The sequence below is a fragment of the Babylonia areolata genome, chromosome 23, assembly GCF_041734735.1.
Source record: "Babylonia areolata isolate BAREFJ2019XMU chromosome 23, ASM4173473v1, whole genome shotgun sequence".
Classification (NCBI taxonomy): Eukaryota; Metazoa; Mollusca; class Gastropoda; order Neogastropoda; family Buccinidae; genus Babylonia; species Babylonia areolata.
The window spans coordinates 18,220,426-18,242,499 of NC_134898.1; the positions used below are offsets into that span (position 1 = coordinate 18,220,426).

At 37.5% G+C, this 22,074-nt stretch overlaps 1 protein-coding gene and 1 pseudogene across 2 annotated transcripts in view; both read right to left on the reverse strand.

Moving 5' to 3' along the window:
* LOC143298182 (diacylglycerol lipase-alpha-like) overlaps positions 1 to 22,074 on the reverse strand; it is a 130,656-nt gene that overhangs the window by 18,003 nt on the left and 90,579 nt on the right. The window contains exons 7-13 of one of the 2 annotated variants that reach the window (XM_076610930.1): positions 19,292 to 19,426; positions 18,752 to 18,954; positions 18,104 to 18,245; positions 15,653 to 15,736; positions 14,868 to 14,945; positions 12,522 to 12,602; positions 6,728 to 6,760 (exon numbers count right to left, since the gene is read on the reverse strand). In XM_076610930.1, coding sequence (XP_076467045.1) covers positions 6,728 to 6,760; positions 12,522 to 12,602; positions 14,868 to 14,945; positions 15,653 to 15,736; positions 18,104 to 18,245; positions 18,752 to 18,954; positions 19,292 to 19,426 — 756 coding nt within the window. The remainder of the gene's footprint in view (positions 1 to 6,727; positions 6,761 to 12,521; positions 12,603 to 14,867; positions 14,946 to 15,652; positions 15,737 to 18,103; positions 18,246 to 18,751; positions 18,955 to 19,291; positions 19,427 to 22,074) is intronic. The other variant, XM_076610932.1, reaches the window with a different exon arrangement.
* Positions 19,741 to 21,566, reverse strand: LOC143298249 (pseudouridylate synthase TRUB2, mitochondrial-like; annotated as a pseudogene).

Sequence of the window (22,074 nt, forward strand, 5' to 3'; positions counted from 1 at the left end):
AAAAAAAAAACTTCCAGTATTCAAACAGACAAATCTTTGAAAACTGATTGAGCATACCATTTTCACAAATCAATATCATTTCAAAATCTGCAAGAGTAGTCAGTCAAGAAGACCAATGAAGTAAAACCACAAAACAAAACAACAAATCCACATTTTACGAAAGTCACAGGCAACTAAAATGATTGAAAAACAAACAAACATGGTCTGTTGAGGATGATCATGGGAGATAAACAAGTCATTTCTATATCTTTCTTCTTGATTAAATGCCTACCAGAACTGAATTCTGACAGATGCTGACCAAGATATGTTGATATACCCCCCACTTTACTTGTTTATTATTCTCCTTGCCTCTCCCTGACTGTTCCCTCCCCTTTTCCCCCAGCTTTCATCAATTACTTCCCTTCCTCTTCCATTTCTCACTGATTAATTATTTCTTCCCCTTTTTACCCACTTTGCTGATTGACAACGTCCATTTTTCTGTCCACATCTCACAAACGCTCACTGAATGGTTTTCTTTCCCACCCTTTCCTCAGCAGCACACAATGATTAATGACTTCATTTTTCTTTTGCTTCTTGTTAAAATACGCCTCTTCCCCCCAGTCACTGGCATTTCTTGACAATCACTCGCTGCAGATGCCGGCAGAGAGCACATCTGACGGAACAACTACCACACATTGTGCTGGACATTTCTTGTTTTCTTTTTGGTACAGATTTAAATTTGTCATCTCTGATGCACTCATAAACTCTTCCACCACATATTATAGTTGTGTTTGCTGATTTTTTTTTTTGTGCACATGGCAAGCCACCTTTTGAGACACACAACAAATATCAGGATAATGTTTCTACTTATATCACAATGATCATTGTACAATATCACAATGATCAATGTACATATACCAGTATTGTGTGTGTGTGTGTGTGTGTGTGTGTGTGTGTGTGTGTGTGTGTGTGTGTGTGTGTGTGTGTGTGTGTGTGTGTGTGTATTTATATATCAGTATGATTAATGCATATATATATATCTGTATAATCACTGTACAGAAACCTGATAAATATGATCTTGAGCTCTTATTGATCCAACACTATACCAGACATAGCAAGTATGGATAGACCTACATTAGATGGAATCAGTATTCAAGATGGACTGTTGTCAGACTGCAAAGTATTTCTGGCTCAAACGCCATGGAGAATTAATTTCACTTCTATTTTTGATTACCCACCTACCCCTCCCCTAATGAACAAACAAACAACAATGAAATAAATATACAATAACAGAAATACAACAACCAAACAAATAAAAACCCTATTTCATACACAATACATTACATCTTCATTTAGCTGACTGGAATTGTTTGTGTGCTTTTGTTATGATGATGGGAATATATGTATGACAGCTAATATGAACTATAACATTTTTTTGACAAATTGTTCACCCCCTGCCCCCTGCTACCACCACCCCACCCCTCACCATCCTCCATCCCTCACACACATACATTAAAACAACACAGAATCACACATGGTCAGACCTGCAGACAATGAAAAGCCCCGTGCCAGCACAAACAACAAAAGGAACCCTTTCCCCCCCCCAACCTTCTAATGCATGCTTTCTGTCATTCCAACATGGTCACAGACACAGACCATCACCATGAACTCTGGAACTACTACCCAAACAGTTTGATACCACATGCAGTTTAACGCATTTCTTACTGCACCCTGCCACTCAACATTTAAAAAATATTAAACAGAAATGCTGCATTGTGACAAATGAAATGAACCAATGATATGGCACCAAGAAAGCAAATGAATAATTCCAGAATAAATAAATATATAAATTAACTGATAATAAGTATAATAATTCAAGAATAAATAAATATATAAATTAACTGATAATAAGTATAACTAAAAGACAAAACATGAACTATTGATTATTTCAGTATTTAATAAAATAAAATTTTTTTTTAAAAAAACCCACAGGGAGTACATAAGAATGTAAATATATTGAACTGAGTATTCCACGTGACTCTAGTACACTTGGTAATGAAGACATGTTCTATTCTTTTCTGATTGCTATGTGTCCATGTGCACACTGATTTCTCGGCATATGAATAAATGACAGCCACTGGAGTGCATATGTCATAGCTTCAACTTCCATTGTTAGGCTGGAGATTGTGACTTTGTACACGGCATTCTCCTCCCTAATTGTTTTTTCATTTAGTTTTGCAGTTAATCCCTAGCCAGATTGGTCTTTGGTGACTGAGCCGTCTGTGTATATGATGATATTTTCTTCTGTGAGTAGCTTCATCTCTGCATCAGTTCTGCTCTCTGGTCATTCCTGACAATGTCTTCCTAGAGCTGGTGAAATGATTGTGTTGAAGAATATTTGAGTTTTTCAGGGTTTTCCCCCCATTCTTTGTTTCTTTCAGGACTTGTAGCAAAGTATACAAGCTGGATTGTGTCTTCTGCTTGTCCTGTCCATGATATTCTGTGTCCTAGTCAGCTGCCTTTTGGTTCCTTAACTGCGTCGTGCAGTGGGTTTTGAGGGTTTCCTAATGCTCTGAAGTAGGCCTTAACCTGTTCCAACTTGTTTCTGTCCTGCATTGAGGGAAGGTCAAGCATGCATGGCCTCTGTAGGGGTGTTTTTTGTTGTTTCAAGGGTCAACCTCAAGCTTCATTTTGAACTCTTTCTAACTTTAGGAGACTGCTTTGAGAGAGTGTTGTTAGACCTATTCTGTAGTCAATCAAATTGAGAATGAGAGATCGTGTGTGGGAAAGGTGGTATTGCTTGATGCAAATCAACATGCCATGATCCCGACTGATTCAATGAACCTCCTACAGAAGCAAAAGTGGAATAGGGAGCGTAGAGGCAATGTGCAACTTTCAGATTCCAAAACTTACATGATCACACTGCCCCAGATAAGCAGGTGTTCAGGGAAATGAGCGAGCTGACAGGTTTCCTGGTTGTGCAGCAACAACGAGCAGTCTACATCTGGGAAAACCTTAAATCCTAAGGAAAGTAAAAGAGCATGGCAAAAAAAAAAAAAAAAAAAAAAAAAAAAAAAAAACGTACAAGGCTGTCACACCACTGATCGCCTCACAGAAAGAATGAGAGAGAGAGGGAGTGGCAGTAAGTCTGGCATGAAAGGTAGAGCACAATCCTTTGCAAATCACGTGAATATTGGCATAATTTCCACACCAAATTGCACACATTTCTTCAAAATGAAACAGTCTCTCTGGGCTTTCCCAAATACATGAGACTGAGCAATGTGCTGGCATCGGGGGAGGAGGGGGGGTGTGAGAGGGGCAGTAATGTGGAAGAGAGGGAATGTGTGTGTATGTGTGTGTGTGTGTGTGTGGTGTTTGTGTTTATGCATCAGTGCTCGTGTACCTTTATGTGTACTGTTGGGCCTCAGTGTACATTTGTTTGTGATTTCATACCTGTGAGACTGCATATTGGTTGCATATGTTTTGTGCATGTGCATGTGTGTGTATGCATGTGTGTGTGTGTGTGTGTGTGTGTGTGTACACATGTGTGTGTGTGTGTTTATTTACATTTATTTATCTATTCATTTATTCCTTTATCAATATAAACATTTATTAATTTATTTATTTATCAATTTCGTCATTTGTATTATCATTCACTTCTCCTTGTTTCAATATTTCATTTTCTTTTATTTCTTTATCTGCTTGTTGTTGTTTTTTGTTGTTGCTGTTGTTGTTTTCATTCTTTTTTAAAAACTTATTATTTGAAATCATTTATCAATAATTAAATGATTTATCCATTTATTTGTTTATGTGTCTTATTTCTTATTTTTCTCTCAAGGCCTGACTAAGCGAACTGGGTTACACTGCTGGTCAGGCATCTGCCTAGCAGATGTAGTGTAATGTACATGGATTTGTCCAAACACAGCGACACACTTGATAAACTGAACTGAACTGAACTGAACCATGTACACTACATGGAATTCCAGTGGTGTGGTGTCCATGTTTGTGTACTGTGATCCCAGGCAGCCATGAGGAGTACCACTGCAGAAATGACATGTCATCGTCCCTGCCCCTCTGTCACAAGGCCCATGCACTGGAACCACAGTCATGACACAGTCACAGCCAGTCCAGTCACCAGGAATGCCTCAAAAAGGTGGACTGACGTCCTTTTGTTTGTTGCGTGGTATCCTGTTGTTTGAAAGATGACCATAATTCCGAGATAAATGAGCAGTAGTAGTGCTCTGTTCTGCTTAACCCTTTGACAGCTGCTGACGAGTAAGCTCATCAATGAAGAGCAGTCACCTTACCGAGGGAAGACTGAGCTTTCAGGTCAGGATGTCAGTCACCACTCTTGTTTCTCTTGGGACGGCAATACTTTTGTTCTGACATCACTGAGAGGCAGTGACTGCACTTCAGACTCACGCCACATTGATCTGACTTCACCACAGTCAAGCAGTCAAGGGGTTAATCAGTTTCTCTGTTGCCACGTCAAATTCAGGCTGTCCTTTGAAGAAAGAGTTCACTGTCACATTTGTGGTGCAATAACACTCCCGTTTTCAGTGTCAGCAGTCATATCTGTTTAACTGCATGCCATACTGGTTTTGAAAACACCAGGGAACCAAGTACAATGAAAGGTGTTTTAGGAATGACAAAACCAAACATAAAACTATTTCTGAAATCACCACTAAAGACTTACGATGTAATTTAAAAGGGATAAAAGCAAAAATAAACCCAAACATAATGAAGACTATAGTTCAGAGACACTACTCAAGCATAACAAAAGGAGATTCAAATAAAAATAAATTTTACAAATCAAAGACTGGTCCTGGACCACCATTTAAAAAATATTTTGTAAAATAGGGCAAAAAACAGAAAACCCAGTCAAAACAAGCATCCATTCCAGTGAACAAATCCAAGATTGTGTGTGTGTGTGTGTGTGTGTGTGTGTGTGTGTGTTGCATGGGATACCTTCATGCAGAAGGAATGTTAACCATCATTTCACTTAACTGATGGAAATGATATGAAAATCCTAGCAGCATTTTTGATTATCCTGTTCTCTGATAGCCTCCATGCTTCAAAAGGGTCAAGGGTTAATCAAATCTTAAATCTTGAATCTTGTACGCACAAGAGAGAGAGAAAGACTGAGAGAGAGAGAAAGGGAGACAGAGAGAGAGCGCGTGTGTGTGTGTGACTGAAGTGTTATCATAAAGCACTTTGAGAGGTCTGAAAGCACTAAAAAAAATTATTATTATTATTATCATAATCATCATCATCATTATTATTACTATTATTATCATTATTATTACTTTTATCAATTACCCACAGAATCAATATCATCTGTTCTCTCTGTCATTGTTTTTCTTTGACTCATAGGGAAAGGACAGTTTATTCTAAAGAAAGTATGCATTTTTTCCCCTGCATTTAGTTGAAACTGTAAGCTTTTATAATAATAGCTTGTCTTTTTTATTTTTTTTTGTTTGTTTGATGTTGTTTTTTGTTTGTTTGCTTGTTTGTTTTTTGGGGGAGAGGGGGTGATTTTACTTGGAAACAAATCAATTGTTATGGTGATGAGTATGCTTGTCAGTGAAGTTTTGTCACTTCACTGAGATCAGATTTAGCGTACATGTGTCAGTCATTATCCTTTATTTAGACTTTTTCCTCTCCAGGCTGCAGTACTTATATTCCAAAGATGTACTTTCAAAAGCTGTCCATTTCAAGAAAGAAAGGGCCAAGAGAAAGGGACAAAGAAAGAAAGAAAGACAGAAAGAAACTGTCATTTTTATGTGACTTTTTTTTTCTTCTCAGGAATGCCTACCATGAGCTCACACGAATGCTTCTCATGTTTGTGAGATATTATAGAGAAAAGGTTACTGCAACAATTAGGTTGGGAATAAACCAATCTTTGGAGTGTAAAGGGAGAGGGGAAAAAAACGCCCAGATGAATGAACTGAGTGCCTGCAAGAAAACACGGAAATTGGTTCTCACATGCAAAGCAAAATGGCTGGGACACAGCAGACAACATAGCCGAGTCCGCAGCAAAGTAAATTAACTTGGATTCAGATGCAGGCACTGAAAATGGACTCGTTGCTCGGAAAACAACACCTGGGGTCATCAAAGCCACTCTGTCCCTGTTTGTGTACTGCAGGCTGACATCTTAAACAATACTTTCTGATCAGTGAAGTTTCATCAGTTTTTAAATTTTTCTTTCAGTCTTCTCCTTGTCTTTTTCCTTCAGTTTCACATGAAGGCGTGTCATGGTCATGGATTTCTGCTCTGGATCTGCAGAATTTTCATTTTGTTGCTGATGAGCTCTTGTCTGTCCTCAACGCTGCTCAACGGATGTTGATCATTTGATATATTCGGCTGATACATGTTAAAATGATTTTTCCCCAATTTCAGGCAGCGTACCTAACATGTCTATCAACTTACAGGCCTGAATTTACAGGTCATGGAAGTCAAAAATCAAAAGTATCTATACACCCCTTCATGAGAAAGAAAATCAGAAAAAAAACCAGAAATCGTTTACAGCAATAAGCAATAGCAATTAGAAAGAAGACACAATTTCGTACAGAATTAGTGAACCAGACTTAAATACAATTAAATTCAAGAGTTAGGGCAACAAGCAAGTGAAAAGCTACCATTAAACCAAAGTACAAAATGACAAGATGAAAAATCATGCATGAGCGAGATACAAGGCAAGTCAAAGTGTAGGTGCACTAGAACACACATTACAGTTTGATGGCATTACCGTCTTTAACCAGTGCGTGCTACTGGAATATTCCTAGAGAAGAGAGAGATGATACACAACCAACTAAAGTCAAAAATCAATCAATGAGTACACAATGCATCATCAATATTTACAAAAACAAAGAAAAAAACAGAAAGCAAAAAACATACCATCATAACTGCAAACAAAAAAAAAACAGAAACAAACTGATAAATATCACATCTATACTTTCACAAAATTCATAAACAGTTTCATGAATGAAATCTTTTTTTTTTTTTTTTTTTTTTTTTCAGAAGTCATTGTGAAAGTGTGAGTGTTGGTTCATGCTGTTGGCATGCCACATGACCACAGACGTTGTATAACATGTCTGTAAAGCCACTCATAAATCAGAAATATTCCAAAAAGAATATAAAATGATGCCAATATTCCGATATGAATATAAAAAGGAAAAAGTATGAACACAAACTGAATATCAATGTTAAAGTGTTTTCAATATATATATATATATATATAGGTATGTATCATGCATATGGAGAGAAGAAGAGTGAGAACAGCCTGTGTAAGTGCGAACGGCATGACTAAGGGAGGTGCAGCAGTGAACATCAAGGCACTGCCATATCCTCTTCTCTCACTGACGCTATGCTGCTGTCATTGAACACGTGTACAGGGTAAATGCTAACATATTTTACAATAAAGAAAACGACAAAAGAGAAATGAGCACATATTCATCAATGATAAACAAAAGATTAAATAAAATTTTTAAAAAAAACCAAAAAAACAGATATGCTACTAATACTATATAAATTAAAAAAGTAAAGAAATCTTTTATGATTTGCTCTGGATAAAGAACTTGTACGTTTTGCACTGACATAGTTTAACTAAAAATCTTATGAAAGAAATGTTAAATATATTATATCAAGTATTTTTCAGCAGCTGAAGTATGAAAACAAACAAAAACAAAACAAATCAAACAAACCAAAACCAAATGCTTGGCTGGGTGGCAAAAGAAATTAAAATTAGTCTATTGAATGCCCTACTCATAAGTATGAATTGAAGTTCTCCAGAATTTGAGATCCTAAGTCAGCCCATGATTTTAACCTCTTCAGTGGCCTGTCCTTCCTATTTGCCGGGCAGTTTTGGGCAACAGAGGGTACTGAGTCCTGGGTCAGTGTTTTGTGTGCACCCATGCTGGAAGTCCGCTTGTTGATCCTGTCTTATCGCTGGATGCAAACCCTACACATTCACACATCCATTACCCAGATGGACGTGAATTAACTGTTTTCTCTTCAGGGTTTGGGATTTGGAAACCCTATCCACAAACTCCAGCAGAGAGAGCCGAAATGTAGGAACTGGACAGAGAAAATTGACCTCATACTCACTGTGAGAATGGAGAGCACAGAAAAAAGCAGACAGTACTCATCAGGCTGCAGTTTGTTCTCCTGAAGTCTGTCAATGCACTCCAGTATCAAAACTGCCTGATCCTTATGAGTGGTGACATACTCTTGAAAGCTGAAGAATGCAGTTGATCTCTTTACTGTTCAGTGTTCTTTTCAAGTATCAACAGTTCTCTATTGTTATGTGTTGTGACAATTTATTCGAGGTGGGAAGAATGTTGTAATACTTGTTCTATGTAAATGATTTTATACTTTCATTTTAAACATTTCCGGTTTTTCGTATTTTGTCATTTGCTGTCAGTGGTGGGCATCTTATTAAGTTGGTTAAAGGCTGAAGCTAAGTTCTAAATATACAGCACATTTTACATGAAGTAATCATTATACTGAGAACCCCTGAGAACCTGATTCCCTTTGATATGATGTTAAAATATGTCAGAAGATTGTTTTATGAACTGCTGTTTGGCAAAACTGAAAAATCAAACTGTGTGGGAAAAAATGAGGTATGTTTTGAAACAGAAAACAATGTAAGTTTGTTTTTTTTAAATATCATGGAAATAAAAACAGTCAAAATGATGTGTTTCAGGTATTGTTGAAAAATAAATTACAAAAGAAATGTGTATAACTTTTCAATTATTTCTTTTGTTTATACTGCCTCACAATTGTTCCCACCTAATGTATCTGGCAATAAACAAACAGCATAGTTTGTATTTTGATGACATGTCATTTGACTTGAGCTTGAAAAGGACGTTTATAAAAACTGTCAGTATATGTTAATCTGACTACTCTGTCCTCAATGATTTAGCTCAAAACATGAAAAAGCCACTGTACCATCCATGTATCATGTCAATCCTTTTCTAAATAATGGTGAAGCATCATTTTTGGTAACTGGTATCTCTAACTTGATATAACTTGAATTTTGCGGGACTTAAAAAAAAATATATGGGTGAATTGGTCTTTTTATATCAGTTTCAATATTTCTAACTTGATGTAATTTTTACATCGACTAAGTGAGACATGAGTGAATTTGTCTCTTTATTTTTTTTTTTTTTTTTTTTAATTAAGCTTTAACATTATTTGGGGTTCCTTTCAACTGGTTTTAAGAATTGAATGGATTCTCATCCCTGAAATGGCCTCTTTGTGGTCGGCTGGCCAATAAACAGCATGATTTGATTTGAACTGATATGATTTTTGCAAATGATGATTCACATCTTCTCTGAGAATCAGTATTTCAGTCAGAACATTAACAATCTGGCTGTCTACTGCATCCATTGAGACACGCAAAAATTGTGTCAGGTTGATTCAGCCACAGCAATACTAGCTGGGATGTATATGTACTTATCCAAGCACATCTGCTTACTTAAATGGCATAGACAGGTAGATGAATATACTCACAGAGATGATATCAATATGAATGGTTTATTGAGCTAAGGCTTTCTTCCCTTGTGAAGACCTCTACAATCCTATCAACATCAATTTTTTCTCCCAAACAAATTCCCATGTCAGCATCATTGAGAAAGAAAGAGAGAGTTGCTTTGACGCCTTAATGTCATTGGCCATGAGGTCCTTATGACATGGGTGAGATGACATGGGTGAATATGTCAACATATTTTCACTGGATAAGAAAAAGGAATACATAATGAATGATTAAGGTGAAAGCAAACACTGAAACAAAACAGAAAGAAATGTTTTTCCTCGAAGAAAAATGGTATTAACCAACAGGCCACCCAACACATTATAATAACTCTGTTCATTCAACTATCAATAAAACACATTCCATCACTGGTTACAGAGCAAAATGTCATATCTATCAAACCACACAGTTTGTAAATGTGAGTAGTCTTTTTTGCCTAATCTTCAATGCTTCTGATATAAATTTTACCATCAAGTTTATCACCTTGTGATCTGATGTTAAACATGCTGAAAAGACCTTTTCTTTTTGCGGTATCTTTTTCAGAAATCACATATTTATTTCTCAAATCACCATAGTATTTACAGTCAAACATAAAATGTATTTCATCTTCAACTGAGTTGTTCCATGAAGGGCATGGAGAATCTGTGGACAGTACAAAAACCAATTTTTGTTGTCATTAAAGCCAAGAGTACTTAATCTAAATTGTGCATATGTCGTAAGATTCTGTCATATAACAATAAGAAAATGTTCTGTTTGATATATTCTTTTAAATGAAAGAAACCACCTGTACTTATCTTTACTTTCCATGTTTGAATGCCAATTTTGTTTAAATATATGAAGCAGTCTGGTTTTAAATTCTGAAATAAAAGTTTGCTCATAACCTCATCTTGACACACCCACACAACTGCAAAAACAAAAATCTTGAGAAAAAAAAATGTCTTACACAAGAAGCCCAATTTTATTTTCCTTTCTCTATTTGTTTTACACCATATCATACACCTGTTTACAATCTCTACTTTGAGGAAATTCCAACAGTTTAAACAGATGCTTAATACACTTTACATAAATTTTCACATACAACCGATATCTCCCAGTTTCACAATACAAAACTTTGAGGCAATTACTGGAACAGATAGAAAACGTTTAAATGCAAAAGTATGTACTTTTTTTTTCCATCTACTCATTTTTGTATAATCCCCAAATTTCAGCTGCATTTGTAAGTATTGGTTCAATTTGGAAATCAAACATTTTCCAGAACACATTAACAATAATACAGTTGAACATTCTCATTGCTTAAGTATTTCCAATACACCTTTCTTACCTTTATGAGAGAGAGAGACAGACAGACAGACAGACAGACAGAGACAGAGACACAGAGAGAGAGAGAGATGCAGAGACTAATCTGCAGTACTGTCAGTGCAGACACAAAGATCTTTCTTAATACAGATATTGAGAGAGAGAGAGAGAGAGAGAGAGAGGAGTGGGGTATTTGTTCCCTTGTTGTGAACTCACTGTGTATGATTCCCATGTTGTGTTAGTTTATTGTTTGTGATTTTTAGTGCTAAGTTATCAAATCATGTCACTGTAACTGTTAGTGACCAGAACATGTCAAACCATGTCAAAAGTGGTACAAATAATTATAGTGATAAATAGTTTTTTTGTAACTGTTAGTGATAATCATGTCATTGTTGATTATGACTGTCAGTGATGTTTATCAAATCATTTCACTGCTCATTGTGATTTTAGTGAGAACTTATCAAATTATGTCACAGTTGATTCTGATTGTTAGTGATAATTTATCAAATCAGGTCAGTGTTCATTGTTTCTGACTGTTAGTGAGAAGTTATTTAATCATGTTTCAAAGCTGTCTTCAAGTGATAATAATAATAACTTTCTGTGATCTTTGTGGACTGGATCATTATCAGTTGGTCAGTTGACTAAGGGATCATTTTCACTGCCATGTGACTGGTGATTTCACTGATAACCTAGCAGCATCTGCAAGATACTTTTACACTCTGTTTCTATCCACAGACTGTATTATTGCACTGAATGACACGCAGTTGTTATGTCTGATTAAGAATCATTGCATCACTTAGATACTTTGATGTTGTGATGGTATGTATGTATACATAGCCCCTACCCTAGTTCAGAGGTCAAGATATGTGTGCTTTACAAACATGGAGTCATTTGCATAACTGGTTGCATACCTGGATAGAGCTGATTCATTAACTGTTTCCTGTGATAATTACTTCATGGAAATGGAATATTTTACACCCAGGACAGAGAGATCAATAAACGGTCGTCAAGAGCCGTCAGTGAACTGTTTAGTAAAAGTTAATGATTGTATGAATGTAAACTAACAGTTCTGAATATTAGGGAATGTAACAGTGGTGATATGACGTAGTAATAATAAACGTGTCAGAGCCAGAACAGGAGAGACAGAAGGACGGAGAGAGATGATGGAGACAGAGGAGTGAAGAGACTGGGAATGGAACCAAGAAGACTGAAAGATGAGATAGAAAAACGGATTAGGTTAAAGAAGGAAGAAAATACTTGTGACTTTATACTGGCTTCTTGTTTTGATGGACAAAAGCTTTCCTTATATTAGTTAACTATTTTAGTGCCTGCATGAATGTTTATCATATTCATCGTGTTGATTGGGAAAAACATATTTCCCAGAAAAGATTATCTGTTATTTACATGTGGCTAAACTATTAGACTAAAAGTGTTATGATAGATTAACTGTGAATAATTATTAACCTGATATGTTATTATTCTCTATCAATAAAAAAAAACCCAAAAAAACAGCCCAGTCTCATTTAACCTGTGCCTAACAGTATTAACAGTTCACTGTGAAGAAGACCAGAAAAAAACAGCATTACATCAATGGAAGCACGCAGTGCAAACCATGCAAAACATTCTCTGTAAATCAAATACAATTCAAGGGACGTGACTGCACAACACAAACAAATGGTCAAATGCACAGAGAAGCCAGGCTGATAGTTCTCACCTCGTCTCTCTCCCAGGCCATGTCCAGGATCTTGTCTTCAATCAGTTTCTTCTTGATGTAGACAGCAGCCTGCACCATGCCCTGAGACCACACCATGATCATGATAATCATAATACTGATGATAATACTAATCATTCTAATACATATACTAAAGCTACTACTACTACTACTACTACAAGTACTATTACTACTACAATTACAACTACAACTACTGTTACTACTACTACCACTACTACTACTAATAATAACAATAACAATAATAATGATAATAATAATGTGCTTACCCTGCAGCTCTAAGTGCATTTAATATACCAGGTGTCCCCCCAGAAAAGTGAACCGCTTTTTGACAAGTATTTTCTCAGTGGTAGAGAAACTAAATTCATTGAAAATTTTCACACAGTAACCTTAGGGTATCATCCACAAGCCTGCAAAATATCTAAACGTTCGGACGCATATTATGTGAGTATTGTCAAATTCAAAACAGCATGTCATAAAATCCAATATCAGAGGAAAACTCACTTATTTCAATTTATGCCTCCATCTTCCTCCACGACAAAACTAAGCTGTTTCTTCCAAGCAGAAATGCTTTCATGTATTTCTTCCACCGATATCTCCTCCCTTGACATAATTATCCTGTCCTTTAACGCCTGCTCGGTCAATTTGTCTCTCACTCCCCAGTAAACTTTTTCCTTCAGAGAGTCCCATATGGCATAATGCATTGGGTTACAGTGGTTGTGGAGGCCATTCATCCTTCTTGATGAATTCTGGTGTAGCCTCCTCCAGAAGGGCCTGGGTTACCCTACTTGTGTGTGAAGGAGCCCCATCTTGCTGAAACACGTAATTGTTTCTAGGATAAAGACGCCTACAATCCGGGAGAATATTGTCATCCAATAACTGAATGTAGCTTTCACTATTAACCTTGGCTCTATCCGTGTCAATAAAATGAATGTTTGTTTTTCCTTTCCAGGATACTAGCTGAAACCGTTATCTTGTTTGAAAATCTAGAAGTTTCATGATAGAAGCAAGATGGCTGAATTTCTCGTTTCTGTTTCCCATAAACGCGATCATCTTTTTTCAATTTTTAGCTATCTCTAACATAAATTCTTTCTCGTCTGTGAAAATGAACCTTTTCACATTAGTGGTTGAGTAGCGGTCATTCAAGTTATGGCAGCGAGTTTTTCTCCCTCTAACATTTTGGTCCCTCCTTGATACCCATATCCTCTTGAAGGGCTTCAGCTCCAGTTCTTTTGCCATTCTTTGCACAGAAGACTTGCTCACTTGTAAATTGCTTGCAACTTCTCTAAGAGATTTGTAGGTCTCTGGGTTCTCCTCCTGGGATTGCATCAGTTCCTCAACACGGTCCTTGTTCTCCTCCGAACATGCAGTCTTGGGTCTCCCTCTGCCAATTTTACGTGCTACTGAGTGCGTATTTTAGCGAAAAGTCTGTTTTCAGTGATGTGACTCCACCCCTTGCCTGGAAATTCCTTTACGATCCTTCTTCCACCCCAGCCTTTCTCCTTGAAACAGTTTTCAATGGTAACCTTATCACTTTCACTCAAAGGCATGGTTGATCCTTCCAAAATTAAACTTTGGACAGAACTAACTTTGGATATAGACGACAATAAAAAAAATCAATAGACTTGACACCCACGCAGGCTATTTTTAGACTGACACTGATTGACAGATGCCAACACCTGGTGGCTGGCATGAACATGATGAAGGTCACATTGCACAGCTCTGATGCTGGATTTTTTGACATGCTGTTTTGAATTTGACAATACTCGCACAATCTGTGTCCAAAGTTTTATTTTGAAGACTTGTTGATGATACCCTAAGGTTACTGTTTGAAAATTTTCAATGAATTCAGTTTCTCTATCACTGAGAAAATACTTGTCAAAAAGCGGTTCACTTTTTTGGGGACACCCAATACGTGATCAGAAGAAAAAGATTGCTCTGTGACTAAGCACATTTAACAATATGTGGTATGAACAGGGCATAAGGACATTATAATTAAAAAATGCTCAGAAAAAAACTCACTAAAATCACTACTTTATAAACAGTGTAACTGTAAGAGAGAGAGCAAGAGAGTGAGACAGAGATAGAGACTCAGACAATTCATTTGTTAAGGCTATAGCTGATACAAGCAAAATAATTTATGAAACTCAATCATGACATAATCATCTCTCTTACTGAAAAACACAATAAATACAATGCAAAATAATGTAACGTACCCTTATCTGTGGACAACATCAGTAAACTAAGTGAAATATAATAACATGGATAAGTATGGTATTTCTTTTCAATAAATTTTACAAGAGAGAAAGAGAGAGAGAGAGATCTGGAGACCTTATGTCCTTGCCAGTCGTCACGTGGAGGAGTCAGAGGAAGGGTTTCAGGCTCTGCTTTCAGGTCAGTCAGTACATCCTGCACAAATACATGTACACACACACACACACACACACACACACACACACACACACACACACACACACACACACACACACACACACACACACACACACACACACACAAAGAGTCTGGCTTATTATTCAACCCAAACATACAAGTAAGTTTTAGGCAAACCACGAATATGAATTAAAAAAAACAAAAAAAAAAAAAAATACAGCACTGCCTAGGTTTATGAAAGCAGACACTGAGAAACAGCAGAAGTAAATCGAAGTGCTTTCCACAATGGCACAGAACATTTGCTTCAAACAGAACATGGTATTCAACACACTCATAAAGAAGAGAAATAAAACACTAGCAACTTAAAATCTCCACTGTATGTTAGAAGTAATTTTGACCAAAAAACTATCAACATTTTGAAAAATGCAAGACTTCAATCACTCTAACTGAAAAAAACCCCCACAAACATTAATATATATTTGAATAATAGTTACAAATAATAATAATGATGATAATAATAATATATAATAACAGTGATAATAACAATAACAACAAGGGCATTTAAATGATAACAACAACAACAATAATAATCATCAGAAGAATATGAATGATAGAAACAAAATAGCTATTCAAATAGTCTTAAATCTTGTGCATTGACAAACCACAGCACTAACACACCAGTCACTGGCACACATGCACAACTCTGATTCTGGAGACAAACTGACCTGCAGGGACAGGGTCCCTCGGACACACACCACAACCTTGCCAAACTCATGGTCCAGAGCCACAAAGAATGGAGTCTCCCCAATCTGTCGCACACACATTGAAAGTTCCAGTTTTAGTTTCAGTTTCAAGGAGGAGTCAAAGCACACAGACTGACCCATAAAAGTTATAACACATCTGCTTAAAAAAAGAAAAAAAAGAAAGGAAAACACAACCAACAACACAGACACTCCGCAGGGAGTGCAGCTGACTGAAAACACAGCTTACGATCATGTCCAGTGGTGTCCACTAAGTTGTTTCAGTTTCAAGGAGGTGTCGAAGTATGCAGACTGGTACATATATACTACACCACATCTGCTTTAACAGAAAAAGAAGAAAATAAAAAGGAGCAAACGCCTGACCTAAGCTTATCAACACACTAGTCAGGCCTTGAGAGCCTATCCTAGGCTGGCACAAAAAAATAACCTAACATAAAATAATTCAGCAAAACCGACAGGTAAACACGTTTAAACATAATAAAATGAAAGCAATGCAGAAGACAAATGAATCCACAGTGAAAAAGAAAATATGCACTCCTCACACCACCTCTACAAACACACACAAACAGGGGTGAATTACATACTCATTCACTTTGTTCTGTCATCAATCATGGCATCAGTTTTCATGCCCATATGGCAAATCTCTCTGTAGATGATCAAGATAAACATGATGTGCAGATTTTCTGATATTTTTTATATTCTTTTATGTCCCATCTGGCTACCATTGACAGTACTGAGCTAAAGATCTGTTTTTTAATCATGACCAAAGCTGCCAACAAAGACAGAATTTGTCATCTGTTAACAGTCAAGCAGTGTCAATGTTGTTGTGTCAATATCATGTTAAAAAAAGGACAACAGTTTTCATGAGAACTGAACTGAAAATTATATAACTTTTTGTCACAACTGATTTCTTTGCGTGAAATTCAGACTGCCAAGGAAAGCGGTTGCCACAGTACAGCACAACCCATTTTGCTCTCTTTATTTTTTTTTGTTTTGTCTACAAGTGTATTAATTTTTGTTTTACCATCAAAGTGAATCTTCTGTATAATTTTGCAAGGGACAACCCTTTTGTTGCCGCGGGTTCTTTGATGTGCGCTAGGTGCATGCTGCACACTTGTCCTCAGTTTATCGTCTCATCTGAAAGACAGGTGAGAAGATGCTGTAACAAGTGGTATGATTTGTTACAACTGAATATAAACTGGAAACAGATAGTTCACAAAACATGGAATAAGTGATGTGAACTTAAAATGGTTCCAGATAAGAACAGTTCACAGGATCATTGTGACGAACAGTTCTCTGAAACAGATGAACCTTTCTGATAGTGATGAATGTAGCTTCTGCAGGTCACATCCAGAAATCACTGCCACTCAACATCTCTTCTGGAGATGTGAGATTATGCACAGATTTTGGTCTGCTTTTCAGTTATGAATAACAAATGAGGTAATGTACAAAATGCCCAATAAGGTGAGGAACTGGTATAATTTGGCAATAAATCTGCTACTGATGGCATTGGATTTTTTCATCTTGTTATTTTACTTGCCAAAAACTTTCTGTACAAAAGCAAATTCAATAAACAAACCCCACAACTCAATGTATTTAGAACACAGCTCACTTATAGAAATAAAATCAAAGAATATGCATCTATTATACTGAGGAACCATTCTGCATTTCATACAAAATGCAACGTCTATTTGCCAGTTACAGAAACTTTTATATTGTGCTGGTATTTTTCAGGTGTAAGATACTTTCTCATGATGTGGAAGTTGCATCCCCACTGTTCCATGCTATAATGCTATGATTGGCCTGTCTTGTTTTGTTTCTATTATCTTTATTGTTTTTGTACTTTTTAATTTTTTTTTATTCCATTGCTTTTTTTAACTGCTATTGTCATTATTGCTTTTGTTACTTTTATTTTCACAATTATTAGTTATTATTACAACTATTCTTCTTCTTCTACTCTTCCTTCTTATTGTTGTCATCATCATCATTATTATTGTCATCATTGTTGTCAACATTAATTGACTGATTCATTCAATAATTAAATCGTAAATAGGTTAATCAATCTTTTTTGTGCCTTTTTGGTGCAAGAGCATGTCTCTACTTGTTTATGCTGTTGTTTTGTCTTGTGCACATCTTTTCTGCATAAAAAAGTAATCCAAAAAAAATCAGAATGGTAAATATATAGCACTTTATTAAGAAACTGCTCCAAGTGCTCTACTCTTGGTGCTTAACAATACACAAAATATTCCACATCACACATTGTATCAATGTTTCACTTGAACTCACCAAAAACGCACATGGCAAACTGTATGTATATATATATTTTTAAATATATAAATATAGATGCACACATGTAAACAGTACACACACACACACACACACACACACACACACACACACACACACATCACTCACATCTACGTGATAGGTAGCGTAAACAATGTCGAGGTCCTGCAGACCACTGATGCTCTTCAGAGATGCTACGTTACATCCACAGCAGTTGTCGTCCACCACCGTTGCTGCTGAACGACTGGAGTGACAGCAACAACAGCAGCAACTGCAGCAACACAGTGTTCACACAGCAATTATTTATGCAACAACATACTGCTGAAGATTAAAGTTCCCATAGCCTTTTATCGGAGTAGTGAATATCCACTGTGTCTGAAGCTCAGTATACGAAGGCAGGGCCGGGGGCCCAGTCCTCTCCTTCATGTTAAAGAAAAGAGCTAACAATGTTGGACTTTCCTTTCCTTAGACTTGGCAGTCTGTTTTGTTATTGTTGTGTGTGTGTGTGTGTGTGTGTGTGTGTGTGTGTGTGTGTGTGTGTGTGTTATTTGCTTGCTTGTTTTTGGTTTGTGGGTTTATTTTTACTCTTATATATGTCTTGATTCTGAAAATGGATTTTTTTTTTTTTTAGAGAAAAAAAGACAAATGAATAAATGAATGAACCTGAATTATATAAGGCATGTAAAAATATCCACATTCATGTTGTGTATTCACACACACACACACACACACACACACACACACACACAAGCTAACAATGATTGCTGATTGACTGACTTGAGACTGGGCAGGAGACGGCAGAGCCAGGTACAGGGGTTCATCATAACGTAGACAGGCCAGCCGTACGCTGCCAGTGCATAGCGCATGTAGTGGATGACCTTGATGAACTCGCCCATCACCTCTGGCTGGGTCAGCTGGAGGAACTGGGTGTTTGGGGTCACTGGCACACCTGACAGGTATTGGTACACGTCGTTGGTGCCCTGCTCACACAGTCATTGTCACGACACTTGATTATAACGCCTGTCCCTGACCTGTACACACAGCCACATACTGCAATATTGGAACGTTACCGCTGCCTGCTGTAGGAGGCCTTGGACTTCTGGTCCAATGTTTACCAATGACCAAGAACACAACACCATGCCAAATGGGGCTTTGAACCATGAACAGAAGTCTATGCCTAAGAATTTCTGCCATACTGCCTCCTAAAAGTTATAAGCATTATCAACATTGACATTCATGTGAGTAAAGAGACTTGCTCACTTTTGCAACTGACCAAAAAAAAAAAGCATGGTCAAACACTGCCACTAGTGAAGTTACCTGAGCAATGATGGTTTTCATGCGGTGTTTCTGGTGGTGTCTGAGCAGAACCAGACCGGCCACAATGTCTGTGGGCACTACATCAAGGTCACGAAAAAACTCTGTGAACAGCTGTGCGATCTCTGACATGGAGTTCTGAGGGACACACACACACAAAAACACACAGGCAAAAATTAATCATATTAACTGACATACATACCAGCTATCCTCAGTCACTGGCCAAGCCCTTAGTGCCTTATCTATAAGTAATAAAGATAATAATGATAATAATAATAATAATGTATAGTACTTATATGATGCAAACTCCCCATTTAAAGGGCTCTAAGTGCCTGACATGAAACAATACATATCCAACAGTGCTTTTACATCATACAATAACACACAGAGACTGCTTTTCATTGATAGTTCCATAATCACCCTTTATCGAGCTTTTTCTCATGGTTCTCCAACTAGCCACAGCCCGCTTTCTGCACAGTGTCCTGTGTGGGCAGCAGATGGGGTGACAGCATGTGATCATTGTGGTGGAGGTTGGTGAGGATGTGCAGGGTCCTCAGCTGGCAAAGCAGGGTGCAGTTTAGGGTGAAGTGTCCACAGCGCTGACGGTGGATCTCTGTGCACATAACCATGGACTTGAGCTGCAGGCTGACGTCATGGACCATGTGCATGACATAGTCACAGTGCTGACTGATGGATTTGGATCTTCAGGGTGAAGTCTGGCAGCTGGAAGTGGATGCACTTGATGCTGCAGATCTTGAGGGGCATGGGGCTGTCTTCATGTTGCACCAGACCCTCCACTGTCAGTCTGCAAGCCACCTGAATCTGATGATCTGCACCTGCCTAATGAAGCCCGTTGTGCAGATTACTTGACTGAATGGAAGTGACCACATTTTCCAGTTTTATACCATGCACATGATGACAGCTGGTTTTCTCCATGATCTTCCCTTTTGGTGAGAAACTGTCTGTGGACCAACCAAAATGTCATTTCACATGAAACACCTGCAGATATCTGGACAAGGCTAAAAGGTTCAAGCTGTCTCTGTATTTCCCAATACCAACCAACAAGACCTCTGAGGAATGTTTTCACAGTCCATAGCTGTGGATAAGGATGAAGGCTGAAGGAATGTATGCTGACCCAACATCAGTCTGTGTACATGATGATATCTGTGATTACAAAAAAGGTTAAGGTTCCCATAGTCTTTTATAGCCATCATGACAGCAAATTCATGTCCTTTATATCTAGGCCTCAGCACAGGAAGGTGGTGCTCATTCCTCTCCTGTCTCCGAAATTAGCAAGGTATCCATTCACACCTGTGTGGAGTGAGGAAAATCAGTTAAATGCCCATTTCTCAAGAACACAACACCATGTCAAAATGGGCCTCTAATCTCAATCACTGTTAAAATGTAACTGTGCATAGGGTAAGATACTTTGTAAATGCCCGTCCTCCACTTAAAAAAGAAAGGAAAATTATTATGAAATAATGATAATCAGTTTGCTAGCTGTTGTTTTATAAACAAGTGCTGATTCAGATCTTGAGATAAAGAACAGAACAGCTGTGTGAGGTATCAATGACACAGTAATATCTCATGCATGACATCACTCCATGACATGGCACTATGTCTTGTTTCAGTAGCTAGCATTTTGTTTTAAACTGTTTGCAGAGAATGGTATGTATGTCCCTGGACATTCAGTCAAGTCAGTACTGATCACCAGAATACTGTAAAACAAATCTAATACAGATGAATTAAAATCATCAGTATTAAGATTATCCTACTGCTATCACAAGTTTAATGAGAGATTTCTCACACATGGATGAAGCTACGGAAGGGCTGGACTCATGTGAAGGGTAAAGTACCAAGTAAATTTCCAGCCACAACTTTACAGTGATATTTTTTGTAGTGAGAGGGTGGGCACTTACAAGTGAATATAAAGTACATGCAAAAGTTAGTTATATCTATGAATACAATGCAGGCAGAAAATGAACAACGTTATGAGGATACAATGCTTCCCGTGGGCATTTCCAAAAAATACAAAGCCCTGTCTTCCTTCTCTATCGGAATAACATCATGATGACAAAAGTATTGAGGTGTAGGTTTGCTAGACACATTGTCCTAGCAAGTCAGGACGTATCACATTCATTCACAGCATCATGATATGCAATCAAACTGACAATAAATGGGGGCTAAACTAAACAGAAAAATTATTTAAAACTTCACCATATCATAAGCAGTCAACACATAATAGATAGGAAGAAGACTCAGCAACACAGACAGCCATTTGTGATTAAGGAAGATGGCTCAGCAATACAGACAGCCAGTTGTGATTGAGGAAGATGGCTCAGCAATACAGACAGCCAGTTGTGATTGAGGAAGATGGCTCAGCAATACAGACAGCCAGTTGTGATTGAGGAAGATGGCTCAGCAATACAGACAGCCAGTTGTGATTGAGGAAGATGGCTCAGCAATACAGACAGCCATTTGTGATTGAGGAAGATGGCTCAGCAATACAGACAGCCATTTGTGATTGAGGAAGATGGCTCAGCAATACAGACAGCCAGTTGTGATTGAGGAAGATGGCTCAGCAATACAGACAGCCAGTTGTGATTGAGGAAGATGGCTCAGCAATACAGACAGCCAGTTGTGATTGAGGAAGATGGCTCAGCACTACAGACAGCCAGTTGTGATTGAGGAAGATGGCTCAGCAATACAGACAGCCAGTTGTGATTGAGGAAGATGGCTCAGCAATACAGACAGCCAGTTGTGATTGAGGAAGATGGCTCAGCAAT